This window comes from Lepidochelys kempii, chromosome 11, assembly GCF_965140265.1.
Source record: "Lepidochelys kempii isolate rLepKem1 chromosome 11, rLepKem1.hap2, whole genome shotgun sequence".
Taxonomy (NCBI): Eukaryota; Metazoa; Chordata; order Testudines; family Cheloniidae; genus Lepidochelys; species Lepidochelys kempii.
Genome location: NC_133266.1, coordinates 47,230,011 through 47,244,225, shown reverse-complemented (window position 1 = coordinate 47,244,225; position 14,215 = coordinate 47,230,011). Strand labels below are relative to the sequence as shown.

Below are 14,215 nucleotides of genomic sequence, written 5' to 3'. Positions count from 1 at the left end.
ATTATTGAGCTCCTCTGATTTTATTGAAAGTTATCTTAATTATCTCCTCTTAATATGTTACAAATTCATAACGTTGTAAAAATGCACTGCTCATTACTACTATCTGTGTTCTAAAAACAGATGCTTTTTAATAAAAAAGAGAGAAGATAAAGGTTTTCTGTTTGCGCTATGGACAACTGTATTATTTCCTAAACTCCAGATAGAATACAGCGACTAAAATAGTTGCTAGATTTTTATGAATCCAAGAACATATAATGATGTGTTTATTTTGGTTTTTTTACAGATTAAGATGCCTGGTCAAGCAACTGGAGAAAGGTGATGTTAATGTGGTGGATTTAAAAAAGAATATTGAATATGCAGCATCTGTGTTGGAAGCAGTTTATATTGATGAAACCAGGTGAGTCTTCAAGGGGGAAAAACAAGACTTTTATGATGGGGCTTATATTGGACCATTGGTGTTTGCTCTTAATTCCAACTGACATCAGCTGGTGCTTAGCAGAAGACATAAGGACAGAATATGGCTCTTAGGTCTTAAGAGCAAGTGAAGGTATTTAAGATTCAGGGGATCAAATGTCACCTTCTGGAGAGCTTGCTCAGTTCCCATTTACTTTAATGGGAAAATGCGTGAAGCACAATCCTATGTCATGAGAATTTATGGATGGGTATAACTGAAAAATCCAGCAGCCAGATTCTGATACTCTTTATCACTGTGAAGGGTACTTTACAGCACAAACATGCCTGTTAAAGAGACGAGAGTTGTTGTCAAGTGAAATGCTAATGAAGCTAAATCTGAGAATCGTATTCTGGCCCACAATAAAGAACTTGAAAAACTAGGATTTGTTTTATTCTATTTTTCACAAATATAAAAACTTGATGATTGTTACTAGAATTATTACTTGCAATTATTTTTTTCAATGGTTTGACTTTAATGAGACTGTAAATTCTAAATATTCCTATATGTGACTTCTTGAAATAATTCTAAGACTTGCCCTGTAAGTGAAGTTAAACTAACTGTAAGGCAACTTTCTGGTGTTTCCCTAGGTCTTATATTTTACTGTACTGACCTTTTAAAGTTTTCTCCTGAACTGAATGTGCTTCCAAGAATGCCTGTCAAAGCTTCTCCAATATTATTTGGATGTCCAATGTGTGTCTGGTCCTGTTTCCTTATTCAATTTAAGAATGCCTGACCTTTTAATAATCATTTCAAGGACCTAACTCATCTCAATGTGCTTAATACACTATTGGAAGGCGCTCAGATACTATGATAAGCGCAGCATATGAACCTTTATAGAATAGAAAAGCTTCTACGTTTAGAAAGATGGATGGAAATACTCATGTAATATTTCTGTTCCCTTTTCCTTTAATTTCCTTCACATACCAAGAATTGCACATCTATAATTTTGAAGGCTCTCCCATGGGGGGGTTGTGGGGCTTGCTCCGCTCTGAAAAATGAGCAAATGAAATCACTGCAAAATAAATTGACCTTCAGCAGCAGTCTGTGCACCATTCACAGGAGTTCACATCACAGACTAATTCTTGCATCAGAAGGAGCCAGGCAGGATTAGCTGCTGCAGTGTCCTATTCCTGTCGTTAGCATGTGCATATTCCTGTAAGGGGCTGCAAAGCTACAACACCAGAAGAACTTTACTGAGTAGCCTGTCAGCCATTACACAGCACTCAGAGGCACTTTCAAAAGTTCCCGGAATGTCCCCAGTTGGGCAAGGTACTTAAGCACAGGACCTAATGTAAAGCACCTTAGGAGTCTCATTGACCTCTGTCCATGTGCTCTAAGGAACATTGCGCTTTTAAGTTAAGTATGTGCTTAAATATTTAGCTGACTTGGAGGTGTAATGAGCATATACAAAGCTAAGACAAGTCCCAGTGCCTACCCTGAAATGCTGACCCTAGAGCTACTACTGGCAAACCGTCTGCAAAGATGCTGAGGTAGAGGGCTTGAGGCTCAGGCCTTGACTCCATGAGAAAGCTACACCAGTTTAATTTAATTCATTTTATACTGATTTAGTTAAACTGGTGCAAACCCCTTTGTGGACATTTACTTCAGTTTATCTTAAATCAGTTCCTAATTGACTAAAGCTAAACCAAAATAAACCTGCTTTAAAGTGAACTGAGTGTCCACTCACGGCTTTTGGTTTAACGAAGGCTGTTTAAAAATCACACCCTTTAGCCTGTGTGGGTTCCTCAGGTGAACAAGCCCTCAGAAAAGTATGCTGCACATTTCTTTGGGCTATGCCTTTCCCAATAATAATCGATGCTGTAATATTGCAATGCTGCTCATTTCCCCCAGGACAGAAAATTTTGTTTCTTAAAAAGAAAAGGAGTACTAGTGGCACCTTAGAGACTAACCAATTTATTTGAGCATAAGCTTTCGTGAGCTACAGCTCACTTCATCGGATGCATCCAATGCAAGCTTATGCTCAAATAAATTGGTTAGTCTCTAAGATGCCACTAGTACTCCTTTTCTTTTTGTGAATACAGACTAACACGGCTGCTAGTCTGAAACCTTTGTTTTTTAAATCTCTCCAGCATGACGTGCCCACTGCCAGTGATAAACAATTATTTTCTCATGATTGCTTGCGCAGCTCACTTGCCCAGGAATCTTTAGAAAGTTCTTTACCACTTTACTTCAAAGGGGAGCATGCAGTTCATAGTGATTGGTTCTTCTATTGCTACATGGCCAAACAAAGCATGTAATTCCCATTAGCAATAATAGGAGATGTGTTAATGGATTTCAGCATAGTCAGCCGTAGACAAAGGCATAAAGCACTGCAGCTGAGGGGAGAGTATTCTCCCCATCCACTTCTCAAACGCTGTGGTTAGAGGGACATACCATTCCTAACTCAGTTCTCAGTAGGAGTACCATGACTATGTACATAATGTGAGTTTTGCCTCCTCTCAAACATGGGGTACTGTAGGAATATGAACAGAGCTATTATAATGAAGTAGCTAGGCCTTTATGGCTTTGTGTGGAAGGACATCACAGAGCAGGTCTAAGCCTCCATGATGGCCAGCAGGTAGAATTCCATACAAATAGCAGGATAACATGCCACACAAACATATTCTGTGGCTGGAACAGGTGCATTACATTTAGTGTGAGCAAATCCTCAAATGAGTTAGTCACCATTAGGGGGCTAGCAGGCTTATTATGACTGCCCAAATAAGAGCAAATATATGTAATTTCACACTGGTTTGGAAAATTCCCATTCCCTGCAGGCTACTTTTCTAAGGAGACTATTTTATGTCCTGAGACTATTAAAATACTTTCAAGAACTGTAACTAAATCTTTGAATAAAGGACTTTTTGCTCTTCTCTGACCTTATGCAAAGCAACATTTATTCTTAAAACAATTCTCTGTATTGGTAATCTCATATTTCAGAGCACTAAATTAAAAGAAACCTGAGCTATTTTTCTTTCTTTTTTACTCTAGTGATAATTTGTATTCTCAAATGCAATTTCAAAATGAGTACTGACTTCAGTTCCAAACCCATCAAGTTCTGGCAGCATTCCCTTTTATAAATGTATGCCCAGCTGTAAAGCAGCCCTGCCAGTATTTTGTATTATACACAAACACATACATATAACAGCTTTTCTTACCTATGTTTCTAGTGGCTCGTTAAATAATAAAAAGAAATTTACTTTTCATCATTTATTATTTGTTTACTTATTGTGTGTGTGTGAGAGAGAGACAGTTTGACCCACGATGTGTACACAATCTGCTGCCCAACCCTGAGCCAGTTCACAGCCGTATATTTACAAAATATTCTCTCTGGAGCTCCTTAAAGTCTTGATTCTGCACCACTGAAATCAATTTGGAAATTAAAAGAGCTATTGTTCAGCACAGGGAACTGAAATCTCCATTATAATGTATTCATAATAATACTAGCTCTTTTACATAGCACTCTGCCATGGGTAATGCAGAAAAGGTAACTGCATTTTAATCAGCCTTAGTGGTAAACTCTGTTCCAAATCCTCAGTATAAAGTTTTTAGGCATAATCCATAGACAAATTCTCTCCAATCTTTGGGGAGGAAATCTGCTATATGGCAGGAATGATAAAATATTAAGTCCCCGTGAATGAAATAGGAAGAAACAATTCTGTGTGGTCACAGTTACTACCCATCCAAGCAGGTGCTTTGCCCCACACAAGGTTTCTCCAATGAGAATTTGGAATGGAATTAAATTTATCTATTAGCAGATTAAAAATAATAGCCTAGATCATCAAAGGATGGGTTAATCCCTCCTTCTTGTAGTACTCTGGAAGTGTTTAGTCCCAGATATTTTGAGTCTGAATATGCACTTCTTAATAATGCAAATAGACTTCAACAAGAGATTTGCTGATTTAAGGACTGCAGCAGAGGGTTCTTTAATTAGCACTACTTTACTTAGTAGATATTTGTCAGCAGATACCTTTATCGGCAAATACACGTTGTGTTGAATCCAAACTCAGTCCCTTCCTGGGATTTCATTTATTAACAGAAAAACTTACAATAAAATAATGTAGGCCCTGATCCTGCAAATATGTAACATGTAGCCAACCTGCTGCTCTTACACAGAGCACAACTGAAATCAGTGGGGCTCTGCATGCCCAATATTCCTCCTGTGTGCTACACATTACAAGATGAGCCCCATGAGGTTCAGTTCAAACTTTTTGCCCCAGACTTCACTGCTCGTAGGGTTCCTCCCTCCAGACTGCTCATCCTATATCCTTTGTAAGAGCCACTCTTACCTCTCATATCCAAATGAGGTAACGAGCCAGCAAAACCCACCCAACCCTTCCAAGCAGAATCAACACATGCTAACAGGATGGGGTGTTCTTGGTGAACGCTGCCAGCCTGTTACGCTATGACTTAAGGAGCTATTGCTATCCATATTTGTACATTATACTTCATTCGAGTCAGAGGAGAAGACTGGGTCTCCATAGAAAAGTTGGGTGTATATTTCTGTAAGTAAAATTGCCAGAACCTTGTCGGTTTATTTACAGGATGCAACACATATTGAAACTGGGCTTTAGAATGAAGCTGTTTAATACAGTAAGAAGGAAATCTTTCAGGTTCTCCTGTTTTCCTTCTGTCTGGTTCCGTGTTGCTCTACACACTATCGTATAATCTGAGAATGTGGTAGAAAATTCTTCCTCTTAAGATTTTACTATCCTTTTCCAAGAAATATGCTAACAGCTTCATTTATGCAGTGCTGAAAGTAGTCATCTTAGAAAGTAGCCTGGCAGTTGGGAAAGCCTTTCAGAGCTATGTGAAATTGTTTTCCTTTTGGGCAGCGATTGTAAATGTCTCATTAAAAAAGCTGAAGCCTTCAATCTTCAAAGGAAGCTTTTGACAGTTCCTGAGTGAGTGAGAAATCTTAAAGCAAAAAGAAGTCAGAATGTGTCCATGGTAGGAAAGCTGGTTTATTATGAGTTTGGTAGTCTGCCACTCCATTTTAAATATTCCTCTTTTAATATCCAAGTGGGAAATGAAAAACATAACAATGAAAGTAAGTTTCTTAAAGTCACCATCATTTTGTAGTGATACCTGTTTAAGTTTACTGATTTTTGCTATTGTGGATCATTAGAAGTTGCTGCAAAAGTTTCTATTTTAAAGAGAAATGAAAATGTCAGTAACCGAATAAAAGAGCTGAAGTCTTAATTATCTGCTGAGAATACAGATTCAACAATGCTCCTGTGAAACTGCCATTTTGTACTCTGATGTCAACATGTCTCTCATGTTAAACAAGGTTAACCTGAGCCCCGGGTTCTGCAAAAAGTAGTGCTGGTTATTCGTGAGGTCTTCTCTCTTTAGTATTTAACCAATGCCCCAGGAGAGCGTGAGGGAGAACTGGAGGTTTTATTTTTCAGGAAAGACATAGGATCTGATTCTTCTGCCATTTAAACATGTTTTTGCTGGGATTCCATCTGAGACCTTTTCCACTTGGCTTATCCAGAACATCTTTTCCGGTTCTGGGTGAACACGTCATCCAGTTCTCTGGGATCTAAAAAGTCACTTCGAATCCAGATTTTGTCACTCAGGCTTCTTTATTTGGCATACAGTAAAGCTATGCTGAGGTGATCAGACTGAAGCATAGGTGGTGGGTATAGGACATACCACACATCCAAAGTTAGACAGAAAACCTCTTTCTTTATATATATTTTCACAGTACATTGCATTTACTATACATTGCATCACACAGTTTGGGACTGGTTTGGTTACTTTGAAAGAACGAATCCCTGCGCAGCATGCTCTGCCCATGCATTTTCCATGTGGAATCTGATCTTTAAATTCCAGATTTGTTGTCCATTATCCCTATCATTAAGATAGGGGTGGGCAAACTACAGCCCGTGAGCCGTTTTAAGCCAGCCCGCGAGCTCCAGCTGGGGAGCAGGGTCGGGGGCTGCTCCACACAGCTCCCAGAAACCACGGCATAGCCCCCTTCTGGCTCCTATGTGCTCCAATGGCCCCAAGTGGCTCCCAGAAGTAGCAGCATGTCCCTTCTCCGGCTCCTACGCGGTGCCTGCGGATGGGGCAGTGTGCAGAGCTGCCTGGCTGTGCCTCCGCATAGGAACTGAAGAAGGGACATGCTGCTGCTTCCGGGAGCCGCTTGAGGTAAGTGCCACTGGGAGCCTACACCCCTGAGCCTCTCCCCAGGCCCCAACCCCATACCCCAGCCCTAATCCCCGTCCCTCCCTCCAAACCCCTTGATCCCAGCCCAGAGCACCCTCCTGCACCCCAAACCTCTCATCCCCAGCCCCACCCCAGAGCCCGCACCCCTTCCCACACCACACCTCCCTACCCCAGCCCGGAGCCCTCTCCCGCACCCTGAACTCCTCATTTCTGGACCCACCCCAGAGCCCGCACCCCCAATCAGAGCCCTCAGCCTCCCGCACCAAACCCCCAATTTTCTGAGCATTCATGGCCCGCCATACAATTTCTTTTCCCAGATGTGGCCCTCAGGCCAAAAAGTTTGCCCAGCCCTGCATTAAGGTGTTCCTGCTTATCTTAGCTGGCATGGACATCCTGACTCCAGCATACTGCTTGTTATGCCTCTGTTTACAACTTAACTTTCCATTCACCTTCCCAATCACACCCACTAAGGCGACAGCTGCACTTCAGCACTTACAGCGGCGCAGTTGCACAGCAGGTGGTGGAGATGCTCTAAGTCGATGGAAGAGTCCATGATAGTGCTGAGCCACATTTTTTTGACCAAAACCTTTTTTGATGAAAAATGCAGATTTGCTGACTCTGAAATGTTTTGCGAATTTGTTGGTTTCATCAAACCTGTTTATTCTGAAAAAAACAAAATCAGAAAAAATCAAACTTTTGGCATTTTGAAAATGCCACGTTTCATTTTTTTGTATGAAATCATTTTAATTTTCAAAATTTCCCTTTCATTTTTTTTGTAAAAATAAGAAGTATTAAAAATGTTCAAAATCTAAACAAAGCACTTTGATTTTTGTCTAAAATAAATATTTTGTTCCACCTGAAATGAAACTTTTAGCCTATTTGCAGAACATTTTGAAAATTTTTGTTTTCGGGCCAACCTGAAACAATACAAAAAAAAAACCCACAACTTTTCAAAACTTCTAATGAACTGAAAAATCTGTGCAGCTCTAGTTCATCACCTGATATTATAGGGCATTTACAGTCTCTATTTTCACAGAACATATAAATTGTGAAGTCCAGTTGACTCTCTAGTCTAAGCTATAAAACAACTGATTTTATCCTGAAAACAAAGTGATGCATTTTCATAGACTCATAGCATGCAAAAACAGATGTACTAGTATTAATCCCTCTGTGAAGTCATCAGCATAGTGATCTACATTAGGACATCTCTTTGCAGGACTGGTGAAATCTTAATATCTAAAATAGATTTAGATATTTACTTAAATTTAAAAATCATACTGCCCCAATCCCTCCACCCCAAAAGGTTGACTGATTAAGTCATTAATTTCTAAATGAAGAAAACAATGTGTATCGCTTGGCACAGTATCTATCCATGGAAAATAAGAAGGCTTAGTGCTCAGCAGTGCTAATTCATTTTAGAGGAGATGGGTAATATATTCAAGCAGATTGTGGTTTAAATTATGAATACCTAGAGAAATAAATCTGTCTGAGATTTCAACAAGGATGAGCAAATATCTGAAACAGATGTTTACTGTGAGTCCACTGAGGGAAGGATCCCCAGTCTGCATGTATTGTCCAAATGGCAAAATATAAACTAGATGACTCCTCTTTGTACTTGGGCCTGACGGATGGGTAATAGAATGTGATAAGTTCATAAACAAAACATTAAAATGTTGATCTACTTAAGTTTGATAATGTAATTCAAAACTACAGCTCAGCTGAGTTTGCCATGACTTCACAGTTCTATTCTCAGGCTCCATCATGTCACATGATGAATGTACTCTACCTGAAGTAGCCTTGCCAGCCATAAGTGCTTCATTCAAAGAAAATGATTTTGTGCATCCATCAAGAGAATTCACAAAAGATACTTCTTTGAAAACTGCTATTAAAGAAGCTTGTGTTGTCAAAAAGCTTTCAAGCCTTCTTAGCTTTACAAAAAATAATTAAAAAAAACCCTTTTAAAAGATCTTTTGTAATAAGCTGCAGGTTTTTCTGAGAGGTGAGTTTAACACAATTACTGGGGATATGAAACACCTCTAAAATAACTGCAAATCTAGGGATTTTAGCTACAATTCTGCAAATTTCCCCCCCTCCTCCCAGTTCATATATGATGTTTAGTAAACTGATCATGCCATTTTCAAGTAGTTACTGATTTTTACTAACTGAACATTATTACTAATTTTTTTTTTATTTTTCAGTCTTGTCCTAATTAAACCCTCCATCTCTTTTATGATATCTTTCACTTGCCTGTTCCCTTCTCACCACCTTTGCATACTGCCTCCAAAGATCTTCCTTGTCTTCCCTTCCTTCTAAAATCTTGTGGGGGCCAACAAAAGGCAGTTTGATAGAACATTCAGATATTTGCATTTTAAAAACCTTCAGCCTTAACTTCTGTGAAATGAGCTTTTGAATCAGAGACGGCCCTGGGCCAGACACCAGATACAACCCTCTTGGACAGTTGGGAAAATTTGGGCTATAAATCTACACTTCTGAATAGAAAAGGCAGCTGAAAGAGGAAGGGGCGTTTATCACACAAGTGAAATTTTTCACTAACTTCTGTAGCAATGAAATCCAGAATTAGACATTTTGTGTCCCACCACTACTTTATCACCATAGTGCTTGTAGTTCTCCATATCATCTTTGCCATTTATTGCAATTAAATTACTGCCAATAATGTCAGGTCAACTCTTCTAAGCCTGCTCCTTGATACCTCTTAAGAGGCTAATATGGAGGTGGATTCTTCCTTGTAAGACTGATACGTTTGTTGCTTGGGCAAGAAAGTCCTATTTCTGCTTGAGATGGACCTCAATCACTGTTGTATTTGATCCAAATTCAATGGAAGTAAATGAGAGATTTTCAGTCGACTTAGGATGGGGACATAGAAGAGGCAGGTATGAAGTATTCGAGAATTGGATACGACTGTGTAAGTTAATTTAGGGAGAGAACTGTTAAGCCAGTAAAATTCATGAAAGGTCATGGATGGTGGTTAAAAATGTGAATGAATTGGCCTTTTGGACTATAAGTACTTTATCTTCCCATGGGTTCTTCAGTTCTCTGTATGAAAAGTACTTTGTTTTATAAACAGTTTCCAGGGGTTGATTCCTGGCTTAATCGGTTGACTGAGTTGAAGAGCCAATTTCCACCCACTATGCATAACAGTGGGTGCTGTGGAAGCCACAAAATATATTTTACTGAATTAGAATTTCAGTATCTTCACAGGCGGTATGACAGATCAGCAGTAAGGGTTTATTTTTTCACCATCAGATAATTTTAAGTGGTTTAAATTTGGACTCATTTTCTTATCTCTCCTCTCCTCCATAGTACATTTTATGTATTCCTAAGGGAGAAAAAATGTACTTCTGACTATTCCATTATTATATTTAAAATTCTAATTAAATGAAAAGGCTGGAAATTAGCAATACTTGGAGTTTGAAGAGTTACATTCTGTAAAAAGCATTCTACCATGACAAATAGATCAAGTTGTTAGTTATTCTAAGTACAATATTAATTTGTCTCTCATTTTTACAGTACGTTTTAAGTGCTCTGTGCCATATTCTCTGCTCAGTTTTTGCACATCATTCCCACTACTGTCAATGGGAGTGCCACCCAGGGAATGAATGTAATTAAATGCAAAATCTTAACACACCCACATTCCACATACTGTATATATTTAATATAAGATATTATATATGTGCACAGTGCAAGAGAATTAATGTTACAGAAATAAATGAAATCTTAGATTTAGCATTTCCTGACTTTTTGTGTTTAGCTAATTTAATGTTGCATTAATATAGGGGATTTTTGGTTAGTTTTTTATATTATTTAGTTTTATGTAGAGAAAATATTACCTGTCCATGCATACTAAAATTTAAATAATTTCAACAAGGCTTTGAAGTTCACACCTCCCAGATATTAATAGGATTCTGGGGAGCAGTGTCAACAACTTAGTGAGGTGAATAGGATAGAGGGGAGTAGCAGGCTCACATCTCTGCTGAAGTTATTTGGCTGGATACGTTTTTCTGCAAGACTGACTTTACAAGGCAGTTGCACAACTGAAACAGTGAGAGAGACCCTTGATTCCCTATTCTGCAAATGCTTATGCATGTGAACATAAGATAAGAATATAAGAACATAAGAATGGCCATACTGAGTCAGACCAACGGTCCATCTAGCCTAGTATCCTGTCTGCCAATGCCAGGTGCCCCAGAGGGAATGAACAGAACAGGTAATCATCAAGCTATCCATCCCCTGTTGCCCATTCCCTGCTTCTGTAAAACAGAGGCTAGGGACACCATCCCTGCCCATCCTGGCTAATAGCCATTGAGTATTCCCATTGAGGAAAGTTAACTCGAGTGAGTATTCCCATTGAGCAAAGTTAAGCTCGAGGGTACAGCTGGGGGAAAATTTCAGGACAAAACTTTTTTTTCCCCACTAAAAATGCAAATTTAGCAACAATGAAATGTTTTGAGGATCATTTTGATGCCATCAAGTTGCTCATTTAGGGGTGCAAAGAATAATCAGTTAAGAAACAATCAAAATGTTTCATTTTGACATTAAAATGTTTTGATTTTTTTGTATGAAACAACTTTTCATTTCAAAATTTCCTTTAATTTAGTTTTTTTAAAAAGTTCAGAAACATTTCAGTGAAACCAAAACAAAATATTTCAGTTTTGTCAAAATTAAATGTTTTGTTTGACCCAAAATGATATGTTTTTTTTCTTGTTTTTAGCTTTTTGATTCTCTGAAAATTTCAAAAATTGTTTTTTGGTCTGACCTGAAACTATATTTTTTTCAACTTTTCGAAATTGCCAACAAACCTCGTTCGCCTAGTTTTACTCAAGGTTCTTCTCACGTCTCCTTAAGTAATACGTGTGTATGCTTGCAGAATCTGACCCTTAATATGGAGGCTGAGGATGCACGTTTTACAGTCACTGTCCTGCAGATCATCCCAGCATCAGTCTCTGGGTTTTTGAGGCCAGGAAAGTAGCGTGCACATGTGTACACACACACACAATCACGCACAAAAAACCTAAGGCTTTCATTAAGATCTGCTACTTTTTAGCATGAAAATGAACATGAAATGAAAATTTTACACAAACATGCTCAGAAGTGATTGTTCAGTTTGATCTAACTTTCTGATTTATAATGTTTTTTCTTTTTCTTTTCATAAGTAGTAAAGGGCCTGGTCCTCACTTGTTCCAAGCAAAATTTTGAGGTTTTTCCTGAGTTATTGATAAGTGAAAAAGTCTAAAAACAAATTTTGTAGTAGTAGTATTTTCCCCTTTCACTTTCCAGTAACTCAAAAACAGCTGCAAGGATTTTCCTCAAATCAAAACAAATGAAAGTCATCACCTCTAGTCTGTGAATGAACCTGGAAAGTTTCAGCCCCAAAGGAGATTTTTTTCAGGAAATTAGAAGCAGATGCACAAAATCCTGCCAAATTTTAACTCACAAAACCTATGTTCTGTCTTAATCTTTTCTTTTAACAGTCATTACTTCTTTCTGTCTCCACTTTGTAAATACTCTTTTTGCACACACATAGCTAAGCCATGTGCTTTGAATCCTGCCTCCTAGAATTCATTATGAATAATATTTCTTTGTCTCTGTCTTCTCTTGTGACTGCAGAGGTGTTGAGAATAAAGTTGACAACTCTAGGGATTAATGCTGGTTCTGTTTTTCCCTGTTTATTATGTAATGTCTTAACTCCTTCAGAATAAGACCATGAAAAAATCTTTTGCTTTAAGCTCTTTGATCTCAACAACTCTAGTACAACTGAGGTTTTCTATGCCCTCATTTTGTTGTGCTTATGGTACAGTTCCATCATTCTGTTCTCAGTGTTGCCCAATTCTTCACGTTTTCCTTGACTGTATGCACTACTGTATGTGAGATACTATACTAGTTGGATGTTGTCTTTTCAAGAGATTGTACCTCAAGCTTAGTTGAAATATCTTTCATCTCCAACACGCATAATGTCTTTGAAGTACTCTTATGTATAAAGTTACTGTTTGGCAATTCTGAAATTCTGCATTACACAGAGGACCTCCTGCTGAGCAGCCTGCTGGCGAAAGTCACAGGTGCAGCTGAATTGATGCTAAACACAGTTTAGCTGCAAGTGTAAACCAGGACAAACTGTGTTCAGCATGACTTAAGAAATCATGCTTAAATCCTGCAGGGAGGTGGGTTTGGAGGCAGGTCTGGCTGGCATGTTCTCTTTCCTTGCAGTGTTTAACCATATTTGTGGCAAAGGTGTTGAATACTTAGGTAGCCCCATTATAATCTTTCATGTGTGTCTCTGCAGTTTCTGAGGCTTAATCTCTGTGAGGTAGTGGAATACTATTCTCCTCATTGTACAGATAGGAAACTAAGGCACAGAGAGACACTCACTTGCCTAAAGTGACACAGGAAGTCTGTGGTGAAGCAGCCACTCAAATCCAGGTCTCGAAAGTTGTAGTCTAGTGCCCTAACTACTGAACAGTCCTTCCTCTTGCTCCACGACTTGCAATTAAACCATGTTCAGCATCAGCTGAGCTGCACTCGTTCTCTCAGCAGCAGGTAAATTCCCTAGAACAGACAAGGCCTGTGTGTCAAACGTAACTGTTAAATGTGCAGGAGTATTAAGAAGGGGGAATAATATGAATCATAGAATCATAGAATCATAGAGTATCAGGGTTGGAAGGGACCCCAGAAGGTCATCTAGTCCAACCCCCTGCTCAAAGCAGGACCAATTCCCAGTTAAATCATCCCAGCCAGGGCTTTGTCAAGCCTGACCTTAAAAACCTCCAAGGAAGGAGATTCTACCACCTCCCTAGGTAACGCATTCCAGTGTTTCACCACCCTCTTAGTGAAAAAGTTTTTCCTAATATCCAACCTAAACCTCCCCCACTGCAACTTGAGACCATTACTCCTCATTCTGTCATCTGCTACCATTGAGAACAGTCTAGAGCCATCCTCTTTGGAACTCCCTTTCAGGTAGTTGAAAGCAGCTATCAAATCCCCCCTCATTCTTCTCTTCTGCAGGCTAAATGAGTGTCCGTGAGGCTTTCCAACTAACCTATAGCCAATCCTGGTCTTAATTAACATGAGTTCCTCTTATCTGCTCAGTAATAACGTTCATTGGGGGGAAAAATCAATAATTCCTTGTTCTTTTATTGAAGTTTTGTAAGGAAATGGAGATTTGAAGTGTATAGGTAATTGGAGAGTACAAGTAAAAATGCTCTTTAGTGCGAAATTTTTGTATGTTAAATGGTGCCATCCACATGGGCATACCATAGAGGTTACATAGTTCAGTGATTACATTACAGTGATCAGTAATTACATCAGAGTGACCTCATAATACATCTGCTCTAGAATCACACTGTTGTTGTTACTGCTATGTTTAGAGCAACAGTAGTAATAGTAAGAATGACCTGCACTTAGGAGAAGGGGCTGTACAATTTACTTAACATATTTAATGTAGTGATTTACTGCAGTGGGGTAGGGCACAAAAAGCAGCTGCAAAATGACCCAGGATAAAAAGGAAAAAATTGGTGTCAAAACAAATTGCAGCTCAGCCAAATCAAAAACGGATGGTCATAGGGTCAAAAAGAA

General features: G+C 38.8%; 1 protein-coding gene across 6 annotated transcripts in view; it reads left to right on the top strand.

Annotated features, from left to right (window-relative positions):
- Nucleotides 1–14,215, top strand: part of PDE1A (phosphodiesterase 1A) — a 190,317-nt gene that overhangs the window by 98,844 nt on the left and 77,258 nt on the right. For all 6 annotated transcript variants that reach the window (XM_073306084.1, XM_073306085.1, XM_073306088.1 and 3 more), the window contains exon 2: nt 284–397. In XM_073306084.1, the coding sequence (XP_073162185.1) occupies nt 284–397 (114 nt within the window). The remainder of the gene's footprint in view (nt 1–283; nt 398–14,215) is intronic.